At 35.5% G+C, this 13,245-nt stretch overlaps 1 protein-coding gene across 1 annotated transcript in view; it reads right to left on the minus strand.

Moving 5' to 3' along the window:
• The window catches only part of CCDC88A (coiled-coil domain containing 88A), a 122,887-nt gene that overhangs the window by 50,230 nt on the left and 59,412 nt on the right, over positions 1–13,245 (minus strand). Inside the window, exons 9-11 of the mRNA XM_061168685.1 lie at positions 4,491–4,572; positions 1,765–1,923; positions 161–307 (exon numbers count right to left, since the gene is read on the minus strand). Of these exons, the coding sequence (XP_061024668.1) occupies positions 161–307; positions 1,765–1,923; positions 4,491–4,572 (388 nt within the window). The remainder of the gene's footprint in view (positions 1–160; positions 308–1,764; positions 1,924–4,490; positions 4,573–13,245) is intronic.

Here is a 13,245-nt window from a genome sequence, read left to right on the forward strand (position 1 = left end):
TCTGAATTTATATAAAATTGGAAGCATCTAATTTATTTAGCTATCTCTTCTCTGTTAAGGCCTTAAGGACACTAGCCATCCTTGTCACTATAGGGAAATCAGATAAATCTTAGAATTTTTACTTAGAGGCCATGTAATAGATCTACATTATAATACGTACCATTTCCATATCATGCAGTTTAGCCTTCAGTTGTAAATTTTCTTTTTCTAATTCATGTAATTTATCAGAACGAGCTCGAGTTCCTTCTAATTGGTCTTCCAACATGGTTTTTGTTTCTAATAAAACTTGATTGTCTTCTTTTAATTCCTATAAACATTTCGAGTAGGCTTTATTTGTCACAAATACATTAATATGTTAATTTTTAAAGCTCTGAAACATAAAAATTCTTTATTATAAAGTAAGACATTAAGCTGTCTTTATCAACAGTTCTATGCAAGAGTAAAGCTACTGAATAACAGAAATATAGCTGGTTTCATTTTATTTCCCAGAATTTAAGTTATTATATAAACAAAATACTCAGTACTTACATTAGGATCAATAACACTACTATAATTTCACATGAAATTGTCAGGGTATATTTATATTCCTAAGTCACAAGGATAAGGAACTCAGTATAAGTAGTCTTCCAGATATTTAAGACACCAATCGCCATAGAATCAGGGCTTAATTTATTTACTGAAATAGATTTAGGTTTCTCTCTACTTGAAAGTGAAGAATTTGGGGGTTTTCAGTAAAATACCAAGACTTGAATTAAGACTCACAGAATCATAAACCAAGGCTTTTATCAATAAATATTTTACATCAACATCTTTAAACTCCTACGTATGTTTTGAAGACATGTTCACAAATCTATATTGCTAAGTTTAAGCCTACAGTTTATAAGCTGAAGTCAAGAGAAAGTATATTAAAACAGTGGCATCCATGAGGATCCCTTAATAGTGCCATGGATACGCCTATTTAAACAATTAACAAAGAACTAATATACACCTTATCTTTGCACTCTATTGGGTCTATTTTCTGGTAACATTCAGGCTAAGTTCTAACTTTCTCTTATAATGTTTTCATTTCCTGATTTAGCATACTCCTTCTTTCTTATCCCCATATTAAAACTGACCAAAATCTTCCCTGTTTACAGACAATGAAGAAATCATGGAGAAAGGAAAAAAGAATGCCAAGAAGCAAGGATTTTCAAATTCTTGCTGTCAAACTCAACTTCATGTAACACAGAAATGCAACCATTAACTAAGAAAAATTGTTTTTTCTAATTTGTTCATATATATATATATAAAGAGAGAAGACAAATGGGGGTGGGAGGGAAGAAAGAGACAGAGAGGTGGGGGGAGGGGGAGAGAGAGAGAGAGGGAGACAGATATTGATTTCGCCTTCATTGATCCTAATTTAGTATTCTGAGTTGAGCAGCAATCAGAAATATGTTTCGCACTCACTTCTAGGAACGAGTTAGAAATTAGTAGAGATATATACTTTATTTTGATTTCAAAAGTCTTCGCTACATATAATACTAAATAAAGGAATGAAGGAAGAGCCCCAAAGAATTCAATAAAATGAATAGCATCCAAAAATCCCTTTTTACAAGTCTAAACAATATGCTGATCTATCATAAAATAAACACCTGATGCTATTTACAGTTTGCTCAATGTTTCAAGAGTTTCTTATATTTATTAAAGTGTATTTTAAATGCATTTTGAAAAATCATAATACTTCTAAAGAAAAGAACTGTGAATAGCTTAAATTACGTAACATACCTCAACTCTTGCCTTATAAAATTCAATATCATGTAGCCTCTCTTTGTATCTGCTAACTTCACTTTCAAGCTTATCAACTCTGACAGCCTTCTCCCGAAGCGCATCTAATTCATCTCGATACATTCTTGCAGAACGAGCATCCGAAAGCAAATTCATGTTCTAAATATAAACAAATATTCATATTTAAAATATTATTTTCTATTTTCAAATTGATAATCCTTGGGTTGTACAATTTGAAGAAATTACCAAAAAAACAATGACTTGTGTACTTTTTTTTTTGGCTGCGCCCTGTGGCATGTAGGATCTTAGCTCCCCGACCAGGGATCGAACCCGTGTCCCCTGCATTGGAAGCGCAGAGTGTTAACCACTGGACCACCAGGGAAGTCCCTGACTTGTGTACTTTATTATTATTATTTTTAAATTACTTATTTATTTGCACTGGGTCTTTGTTGTGGGAGGCGGGCTCCTTAGTTGCGGTTCACCAGCTCCTTAGTTGCGGCACATGAGGTCCTTAACTGTGGCATGCAAACTATTAGTTGTGGCATGCGTGTGGGATCTAGTTCCCTGACCAGGGATCGAACCCAGGCCCCCTGCATTGGGAGCGCAGAGTCTTATCCACTGCGCCACCAGGGAAGTCCCTGACTTGTGTACTTTAAAAGTGTGATTTTTGTGGGACGAGGAGGCCAAGTGGTTAAGGCGATGGACTGCAAAAAGTGTAAATTCAATGGTATATAAATTACACCTTAATTATTTTTTTTAAATGAGGAGATAAAAAAGCCTTTTTTTAAACCAAGAATAAGAAGTATTTTAAAAATATATGTTTCTAGGGACTTCCCTGGTGGTCCAGTGGCTAAGACTCCGTGCTCCCAATGCAGGGGGAGCGGGTTTGATCCCTGGTCAGGGAACTAGATCCCACATGCTGCAACTAAAGATCACAAATGCAGCAATGAAGATCCCGCACATGGCAGTGAAGATCCTGCATGCTGCAACTAATACTCAGTGCAGCTAAATAAATAAATAAATATTAAAAAATAATAAAAAATTTTTAAAATGTTTCTATACAAAAATAAAAGCATATGCTTGTATACAAACTTTTATATATAATGTTCTCCATTAAGAATGTAAAAAATATTCAGGATATTTTAAAGTAAGTAAACCTCTCATCAACATAACCATTTGCAATGAATTTAAGGTGAAAAGTTAACTTTAAAATGTCAGATAGTAAAAACACAGAAGAGGCAAACTGTTACAAAAGTTGATCATTAGTTACTTTAGAGAAATAATGTTTCTACCCAGACATGTTACCAAAATCCTGCTGAGTTTTTAATACTTTCACATGAATGATTACTTGCACATGATTAGTGCGTATCTTTACGCCATTTGAAATAAGTATTAAAATTCAACCTTTTAAAAGTCCTCTTGTAATCCTTTGAGTAGCAGTAATCAAAGTGTGATCCAGGGAAATCTGTGGGTCCCTGAAACCCTTCCAGGGAATTCATGAGGTCAAAACTATTTTCATAATAATACTAAGACAGTACTTGCTGTTTTCACTCTCATTCTCTCATGAAGGGACAGTGGCGTTTTTCAGAGGCTACATACATGGCATGTGATATCTTAACAGATTGAATGAAGAAATATTCAATAGATATGAGAATCTGGTAGTCTTCAATTAATCCAGGCATTTAAAAAAGAGATTTGCAAAAATATAAAACAGTACTATTCTTCTAATTTTTTTTTGTTTTGGAAAATAATGGTTATTTAATTACTATATAATTTTTATGTTAACATGGAGTGGATTGAGTATTATTTTTAAATGAATTAATAAATACTTTTAAAACTCTTAGTTTTAATTTCAAATATAGTAAATTCCAGTAAAGAGAATACACATTAAATAATCCTCATTAATCTTCAAGAGTAAAGAAGGGTCTTGAGACCAAAAAGATTGAGAACGACAATTTTAGATGGAACACAAATACAAAAAAACCCTGCTACCAAGAAGTGGAATAGCAGCAACAGCAAATCTAAAACTAAAAATTATGATCCCTAGATTCATTCATCTAGAAAGGTCCCAGTTTATGATCCCGCAAGTGAAATGTTCCCTGAATTTAAAATGGCAGGTTAGGTGAAGTAAGGAAAAGAAATAATTGTCCAGCCTTACCCCAATCCTTACCATTTATGGGTTAAAGAAGACCTCTTGTACTACCTCTAAATGAAAACGAAACATTACAGAGTAATTAAAAGAAGCAAATTCTTAAACAGTCTTGGTTCAAGATGAAAAAACACAAAGCATTAGAAAAAAAAATTGTATTTAAAAAAGTAAAAGTTTGGATCTTATTTAGTAGAAACAGTGAAAAATTAAAAAGCATTCTGTCATATATAAGGTTAACATAAAGCACCATTAGAGAGCAGAGACCTAGAGGTGTTCCAGCTTCCAAGCCCACAGAAGCCAATACATAAAAAAGAGAAACCTGGAACTGCACCAGTCCTAAGAGGCTCCTTGGAATCTTAGCAAAGTTTGAATAGAACTAATAGAGAAAAAAGAAAACTCCAAAGACCTTTCTAGTTTTGATTTCTAGTTTTGGTTGTGGCATTTTTGAAGAGAGAAACACTGAAAAAGTCATTGGATCTCATGAAACCTCAGTAAGCAGTAAGGCAAATGTTATATATTATAAGGAGAAAAATCAATTTCCAATTGATCCTATATAATAAAAGTTCCAGGTACAAACCTCTTGTTGCAGCCTTTTTAGTTCTATTTCCATTTGCTCAAGTTCTTGTTTACAGTCCAACAACTGTTCAGTCTTTTCCTCCCTTAAATGCAAAAAATATTTATTAAATAACAAACTTAATGCTTTGAAAACTATGATCATCATCTGTATCAATACAAACTTATTATCATTATTAAACATCTAGTTTAACATAGTACTGGCCATAACCCCAACCTAGGGAAAAAGACAAAGAAATTGGTATTAGGAATTTATATGACTGGATGTCATGATACTCTCCCTTAAAGTTCTCCAAAGGCTAAGAACCTCAGTGACTAATGTCCTCATAGTTGATAAGGTAGCTTCTCTCTCTTCATCTTTTCTGCCATCCCCCAATTCTCACTCTCCTTTAGCTCTTTCTCCCTCTCTGCCTAGTCAAAGACAAATAAGCTGGAAGAGTTTTTATGAAAGGCAATACTATCTGGGTCTGAGACTTCTAACGGTCTCCAAACTATTTTCAACATTTACAATGACCTAAAGAAAATGATACACTGCCACACAGATACATAATACATTTTTGACCAGAGACATATTACAGCTACAGGAGTTAGTTTCTGCAAAAATCCCCCTGTTAAAATCTTTATCTCTGTTGGTTTCTTCCCTGTAATCTAGACATCTTTGCATACCTCCTACTATACACTTTTTTCTTTTTAAATTGCTTTACTTCTAACTCCCATTTTCTATCTCCCCTTCAGAGCCAAGCTCCTCAAAGTAAGTCTCCACTCACTATCTCTACTTGTCCATCTTCTGTTCTTAAATAACAAGTAAATGTTCATTGTGTAAAACAATCTGTTTCTAACATCTTATACCTGCTTATGTTTAAAATTTATTTTCACCAGAAAAATTTTTTATTGAAGTATACTTGATATACAATGTTATGTAAGTTATGGATATATACTACAGTGATTCACAATTTTTAAAAGTTATACTCCATAAAATATTGGCTATATTCCCTGTGCTGTACACAATATATCCCGTAGCTTATTTTATACATAAGTTTGCACCTTTTAATCCCCTACCCTTATGTTTTCCCCTCCCCATTCCCTCTCCCAACTGGTAACCACTGGTTTGTTCCCTGTATCTATGAGTCTGTTTCTTTCTTGTTATATTCACTAGTTTGTTTTATTTTTTAGATTCGACACATAAGTGACATCATACAGTATTTGTCTTTCTCTGTCTGACTTATTTCACTTAGCATAATACCCTCCAAGTCCATCCATGTTGTTTTAAATGGCAAAATTTCATTCTTTTTATGGCTGCGTAGCAGTCCATTCTATGTATATAAACCACATGTTCTTTTTTTTACTTTAACATCTTTATTGGAGTATAATTGCTTTACAATGGTGTGTTAGTTTCTGCTTTATAACAAAGTGAATAAGTTATACATATACATATATCCCCATATCTCTTCCCTCTTGCGTCTCCCTCCCTCCCACCCTACCTATCTCACCCCCCTAGGTGGTCACAAAGCACCGAGCTGATCTCCCTGTGCTATGTGGCTGCTTCCCACTAGCTATCTATTTTACATTTGGTAGTGTATGTATGTCCATGCCACTCTCTCACTTTGTCCCAGCTTACCCTTCCCCCTCCCCGTATCCTCAAGTACATTCTCTAGTAGGTCTGCGTCTTTACTCCCGTCTTGCCCCTAGGTTCTTCATGACCCTTTTTTTTTTTGTTTTGTAGATTCCATATATATGTGTTAGCATACGGTATTTGTTTTTCTCTTTCTGACTTACTTCACTCTGTATGACAGACTCTAGGTCCATCCACCTCACTAGAAATGACTCAATTTCGTTTCTTTTTATGGCTGAGTAATATTCCATTGTATATATGTGCCACATCTTCTTTATCTATTCATCTGTTGATGGACACTTAGGTTGCTTCCATGTCCTGGCTATTGTAAATAGAGCTGCAATGAACATTGTGGTACGTGACTCTTTTTGAATTACAGTTTTCTCAGGGTATATGCCCAGTAGTGGGATTGCAGGGTAATACAGTAGTTCTATTTTTAGTTTTTTAAGGAACCTCCATACTGTTCTCCATAGTGGCTGTATCAATTTACATTCCCACCAACAGTGCAAGAGGGTTCTCTTTTCTCCACACACTCTCCAGCATATATTGTTTGTAGATTTTTTGATGATGGCCATTCTGACTGGTGTGAGATGATATCTCACTGTAGCTTTGATTTGGATTTCTCTAATGATTAATGATGTTGAGCATTCTGTCATGTGTTTGTTGGCAATCTGTATATTTTCTTTGGAGAAATGTCTATTTAGGTCTTCTGCCCATTTTTGGACTGGGTTGTTTGTTTTTCTGATATTGAGCTGCATGAGCTGCTTGTAAATTTTGGAGATTAATCCTTTGTCAGTTGCTTCATTTGCAAATATTTTCTCCCATTCTGAGGGTTGTCTTTTCGTCTTGTTTATGGTTTCCTTTGCTGTGCAAAAGCTTTTGAGTTTCATTAGGTCCCATTTGTTTATTTTTGTTTTTATTTCCATTTCTCTAGGAGGTGGGTCAGAAAGGATCTTGCTGTGATTTATGTCATAGAGTCTTCTGCCTATGTTTTCCTCTAAAAGTTTGATAGTGTCCGGCTTTCCATTTAGGTCTTTAATCCATTTTGAGTTTATTTTTGTGTATGGTGTTAGGGAGTGTTCTAATTTCATTCTTTTACATATAGCTGTCCAGTTTTCCCAGCACCACTTATTGAAGAGGCTGTCTTTTCTCCACTGTATATTCTTGCCTCCTTTATCAAAGATAAGGTGACCATATGTGCGTGGGTTTATCTCTGGGCTTTCTATCCTGTTCCATTGATCTATATTTCTGTTTTTGTGCCAGTACCAAACTGTCTTGATTACTGTAGCTTTGTAGTATAGTCTGAAGTCAGGGAGCCTGATTCCTCCAGCTCCACTTTTCTTTCTCAAGATTGCTTTGGCTATTCAGGGTCATTTGTGTTTCCACACAAATTGTGAAATTTTTTGTTCTAGTTCTGTGAAAAATGCCAGTGGTAGTTTGATAGGGATTGCATTGAATCTGTACATTGCTTTGGGTAGTATGGTCATTTTCACAATGTTGATTCTTCCAATCCAAGAACATGGTATATCTGTCCATCTGTTTGTATCATCTTTAATTTCTTTCATCAGTGTCTTATAATTTTCTGCATACAGGTCTTTTGTCTCCTTAGGTAGGTTTATTCCTAGATATTTTATTCTTTTTGTTGCAATGGTAAATGGGAGTGTTTTCTTAATTTCACTTTCAGACTTTTCGTCATTAGTGTATAGGAATGCAAGAGATTTCTGTGCATTAACTTTGTATCCTGCTACTTTATCGAATTCATTGATTAGCTCTAGTAGTTTTCTGGTAGCATCTTTAGGATTCTCTATGTGCAGTATCATGTCATCTGCAAACAGTGACAGCTTTACTTCTTCTTTTCCGATTTGGATTCCTTTTATTTCTTTTTCTTCTCTAATTACTGTGGCTAAAACTTCCAAAACTATGTTGAATAATAGTGGTGAGAGTGGGAAACCTTGTCTTGTTCCTAATCTTAGTGGAAATGGTTTCAGTTTTTCACCATTGAGAACGATGTTGGCTGTGGGTTTGTCACATATGGCCTTTATTATGTTGAGGCAAGTTCCCTCTATGCTTACTTTCTGCAGGGTTTTTATCATAAATGGGTGTTGAATTTTATCGAAAGCTTTTTCTGCATCTATTGAGAGGATCATATGGTTTTTCTCCTTCAATTTGTTAATACGGTGTATCACATTGATTGATTTGTGTATATTGAAGAATCCTTGCATTCCTGGGATAAACCCCACTTGATCATGGTGTATGATCCTTTTAATGTGCTGTTGGATTCTGTTTGCTAGTATTTTGTTGAGGATTTTTGCATCTATTTTCATCAGTGATATTGGCCTGTAGTTTTCTTTCTTTGTGACCTCTTTGTCTGGTTTTGGTATCAGGGTGATGGTGGCCTCATAGAATGAGTTTGGGAGTACTCCTCCCTCTGCTATATTTTGGAAGAGTTTGAGAAGGATAGGTGTTAGATCTTCTCTAAATGTTTGATAGAATTCGCCTGTGAAGCCATCTGGTCATGGGCTTTTGTTTGTTGGAAGATTTTTAATCACAGTTTCAATTTCAGTGCTTGTGATTGGTCTGTTCATATTTTCTACTTCTTTCTGGTTCAGTCTCGGCAGGTTGTGCATTTCTAAGAATTTGTCCATTTCTTCCAGGTTGTCCATTTTATTGGCATATAGTTGCTTGCAGTAATCTCTCATGATCCTTTGTATTTCTGCAGTGTCAGTTGTTACTTCTTTTTCATTTCTAATTCTATGGATTTGAATCTTCTCCCTTTTTTTCTTGATGAGTCTGGCTAATGGTTTATCAATTTTGTTTATCTTCTCAAGAACCAACTTTTAGTTTTATTGATCTTTGCTATCGTTTCCTTCATTTCTTTTTCATTTATTTCTGATCTGATCTTTATGATTTCTTTCCTTCTTCTAACTTTGGGGTTTTTTTGTTCTTTCTCTAATTGCTTTAGGTGTAAGGTTAGGTTGTTTATTTGAGATGTTTTTTGTTTCTTAAGGTAGGATTGTATTGCTATAAACTTCCCTCTTAAACTGCTTTTGCTGCATCCCATAGGTTTTGGGTCATCGTGTTTTCATTGTCATTTGTTTCTAGATATTTTTTGATTTCCTCTTTGATTTCTTCAGTGATCTCTTGGTTATTAAGTAGTGTATTGTTTAGCTACCATGTGTTTGTATTTTTTTACAGATTTTTTCCTGTAATTGATATCTAGTCTCATAGCGTTGTGGTCGGAAAAGATACTTGATACGATTTCAATTTTCTTAATTTTACGAAGGCTTGATTTGTGACCCAAGATATGATCTATACTGGAGAATGTTCCATGAGCACTTGGGAAGAAAGTGTATTCTGTTGTTTTTGGATGGAATGTCCTGTAAATATCAATGAAGTCCATCTTGTTTAATGTATCATTTAAAGCTTGTGTTTCCTCATTTATTTTCATTTTGCATGATGTGTCCATTGGTGAAAGTGGGGTGTTAAAGTCCCCTACTATGATTGTGTTACTGTCGATTTCCCCTTTTATGGCTGTTAGTATTTGCCTTATGTATTGAGGTGTTCCTATGTTGGGTGCATAAATATTTACAATTGTTATATCTTCTTCTTAGATTGATCCCTTGATCATTATGTAGTGTCCTTCTTTTTCTCTTGTAATAGTCTTTGTTTTAAACTCTATTTTGTCTGATATGAGAATTGTTACTCCAGCTTTCTTTTGATTTCCACTTGCATGGAATATCTTTTTCCATCTCCTCACTTTCAGTCTGTATGTGTCCCTAGGTCTGAAGTGGGTCTCTTGCAGACAGCATATATACGGGTCTTATTTTTGTATCCATTCAGCCAGTCTATGCCTTTTGGTTGGAGCATTTAAGCCATTTACATTTAAGGTAATTATCGATATGTATGTCCTATTACCATTTTCTTAATTGTTTTGGGTTTGTTATTGTAGGTCTTTTCTTTCTCTTGTGTTTATACCACATATTCTTAATCCATTCATCTGTTGATGGACACTTAGGTTGCTACCATATCTTGGCAAGTGTAATTAATGCTACTATGAACACTGGGGTGCATGTATCTTTTTGAACACCACATTAACAAACTGAAAAATAAAAACCATATGATCATCTTGATAGATACAGAAAAAGCTTTTGACAAAACTCAACACCCATTTAGAATAAAAACTCTGCAGAAAGTGGGCATAGAGGGACCATACCACAACATAATAAAGGCTACATATGAGAAACCCACAGCTAAAATCATACTCAACGGTGAAAAGCTGAAAGCATTTCCATTAAGATCAATAGTAAGACAAGGATATCCACTCTCACCACTTTTATTCAACATAGTATTGAAGTCCTAGCCACAGCAATCAGACAAGAAAAAGAAATAAAAGGAATCCAAATTGGAAAGGAAGAATGAAAACTGTCACTATTGGCAGATGACATGACACTATAGATGAAACTGAGCAGGACCCTGTGGGACCCTCCCAGGTACAAGTCCTTTTCATGTCTCCTGTTTGTTGTTTGTAGGAAATAGGCTTCATTCAGCCTCCTGAAGCTCCCTGAGTTCCAAAGGGCAGATTCAAACAGTTGCTAATGAGGGAAGGAAGGGAATGTAGAAACAAAGGAGGAATAGTCAAGAAACAACTGTGCAGCAATAAAGCAGGGTCCTGGTGCCTCCTCAAGGAATATACATAACAATACCTTTGAGTTCTTCTACAGGAACTAAGGCCCCCACTCAGGTGGAGGATGGTCACTTCAGGCTGAGCACAAGATTCCTGTAATACCACCCTGTTACCTCACCACCAACCAATCAGAAGAAAGTGTGCACACAGAAGATAACAAGACTCTGACCACCTCCAAAATGAGTCTCCTTTTAAAAACTTTCATGGTCAAGCAGAATCTTCAGAGTTGGTTTTTGGACACAAGTCTACCTTCTCCCCAGGTTGCTAGCCTCCTGAATAAAGCAACCTTTCTTTTCCAACCAATACTTTTCTCTCAAGTACTGGCCTTCAAACAGTGAGCAACTGAACCTAAGTTTGGCAACACAGATAGGAAATCCTAAAGATGCAACCAGAAACTACTAGAGCTCATCAACAAATTTGGTAAAGTTGCAGGATACTAAATTAATATACAGAAACCTGTTGAATTTCTACACACTAACATTAAACTATTAGAAAGAGAAATTAAGGAAACAATCCCATTCACCATCACATCAAAAATAATAAGATATCTAGGAATAAACCTACCAAAGGAGGTAAAGGACCCGTACTCAGAAAACTATAAGACACTGATGAAAGAAACTGAACAACACAAACAGAAGGAAAGATATACTGTGTTCTTGGATTGGAAGAATTCATACTGTCAAAATGGCCATACTAACCAAGGCAATCTAGAGATTCAATGCAAACCCTATCAAAATACCAATGGCATTTTTCATAGAACTAGAATAAATAATCTTAAAAATTGTATGGAAACACAAAAGACTCAAATAGCCAAAACATTCGTGAGAAAGAAGAACAGAGATGGAGGAATCATGTGCCCTCATTTCAGGCTACACTACAAAGCTCCAGTAATTAAAACAGTATGACACTGGCACAGAAACAGACAATAGATCAATGGAACAGAATAGGAAGCCCAGAAATAAACCCACACATTTATGGTTAATTAATCTACAACAAAGGAGGCAAGAATATACAATGGAGAAAAACAGTCTCTTTAATAAGTTATGCTGGGAAAACTGGAGAGCTACATGTAAAAGAATGAAATTAGAACATTCTCTAACACCATACACAAAAATAAACTCAAAATGGATTAAGAGCTAAATGCAAGACCAGAAACCATAAAACTCCTAGAAGAAAACATAGGCAGAACATTCTTTGAAATAAATCGTAGCAATATTTTTTTGGATCAGTCTCCTAAAGCAAAAGAAATAAAAGCAAAAATAAAAAAACGGGACCTAATTAAACTTAAAGTCTTTTTGCACAGCAAAAACCAGAAGACAGGGACTTCCCTGGTGGCGAAGTGGTTAGGAATCCGCCTGCCAATGCAGGGGACATGGATTTGAGCCCTGGTCCAGGAAGATCCCACATGCCACGGAGCAACTAAGCCCGTGCGCCACAACTACTGAGCCTGCGCTCTAGAGCCCACGAGCCACAACTACTGAAGCCCGCGTGCCTAGATCCCGTGCTCCGCAACAAGAGAAGCCACCACAATGAGAAGCCGGCGCACCACAACGAAGAGTAGCTCCCGCTTGCCACAACTAGAGAAAGCCCATGCGCAGCAACGAAGACCCAACGCAGCCAAAAATAAATAAATTAATTAATTAAAAAACAAAACTAAACAAAAAAACCCAAAAAGACAACTTTACTGAATGAATGGGAGAAAATTTTGTAAATGATATGACTGATAAGGGGTTAATATCCAAAATATATAAACAGTTCATACAACTCAACATCAAAAAAGCAAACACCCCAATTAAAAAATGGGCAGAAGACCTGAATAGACATTTTTCTAAAGAGGATATGCAGATGGCCAACAGGCACAATAAAGGATGCTCAACATCACTAATCATCAGGGAAATGCAAATCAAAACCACAATGAAATACCGCCTTACATCTGTCAGAACGGCTATCATCAAAATGAACACAAATAACAAATGTTGCTGAGGATGTGGAGAAAAGGGTACCCTCGTACACTGTTGGTGGGAATGTAAATTGGTGCAGCCACTGTGGAGAACAGTATGGGGGTTTCTCAAAAAACTAAAAATAGAACTACCATATGACCCAGCAATTCCACTCCTGGTTATATATCTGGAAAAAACCCCAACAAAACACTAATTCGAAAAGATACATGCATCTGCTTACATTTTTTTAAAAACCCTAATTTTTAATGGAGAAATATTCCCATTGAGAGAGGAACCATAATTTATTCATTTAAGTGGATTCCAATTTTCACTGTAATGAACAATGTTTTGGCAAATAAAATCATTACACATAAAGCCCTGTATATTTCAAGACAGATTTCTTTTTTTTTTTTTTTTAAAGATTTAATTTTTAATTTATTTTTGGCCGTTCGGTCTTCTTTGCTGCGTGAGGGCTTTCTCTAGTGGTGGCGAGCAGGGGCTACTCTTCATTGCAGTGCACGTG

Source organism: Eubalaena glacialis, chromosome 14 (assembly GCF_028564815.1).
Source record: "Eubalaena glacialis isolate mEubGla1 chromosome 14, mEubGla1.1.hap2.+ XY, whole genome shotgun sequence".
Classification (NCBI taxonomy): Eukaryota; Metazoa; Chordata; class Mammalia; order Artiodactyla; family Balaenidae; genus Eubalaena; species Eubalaena glacialis.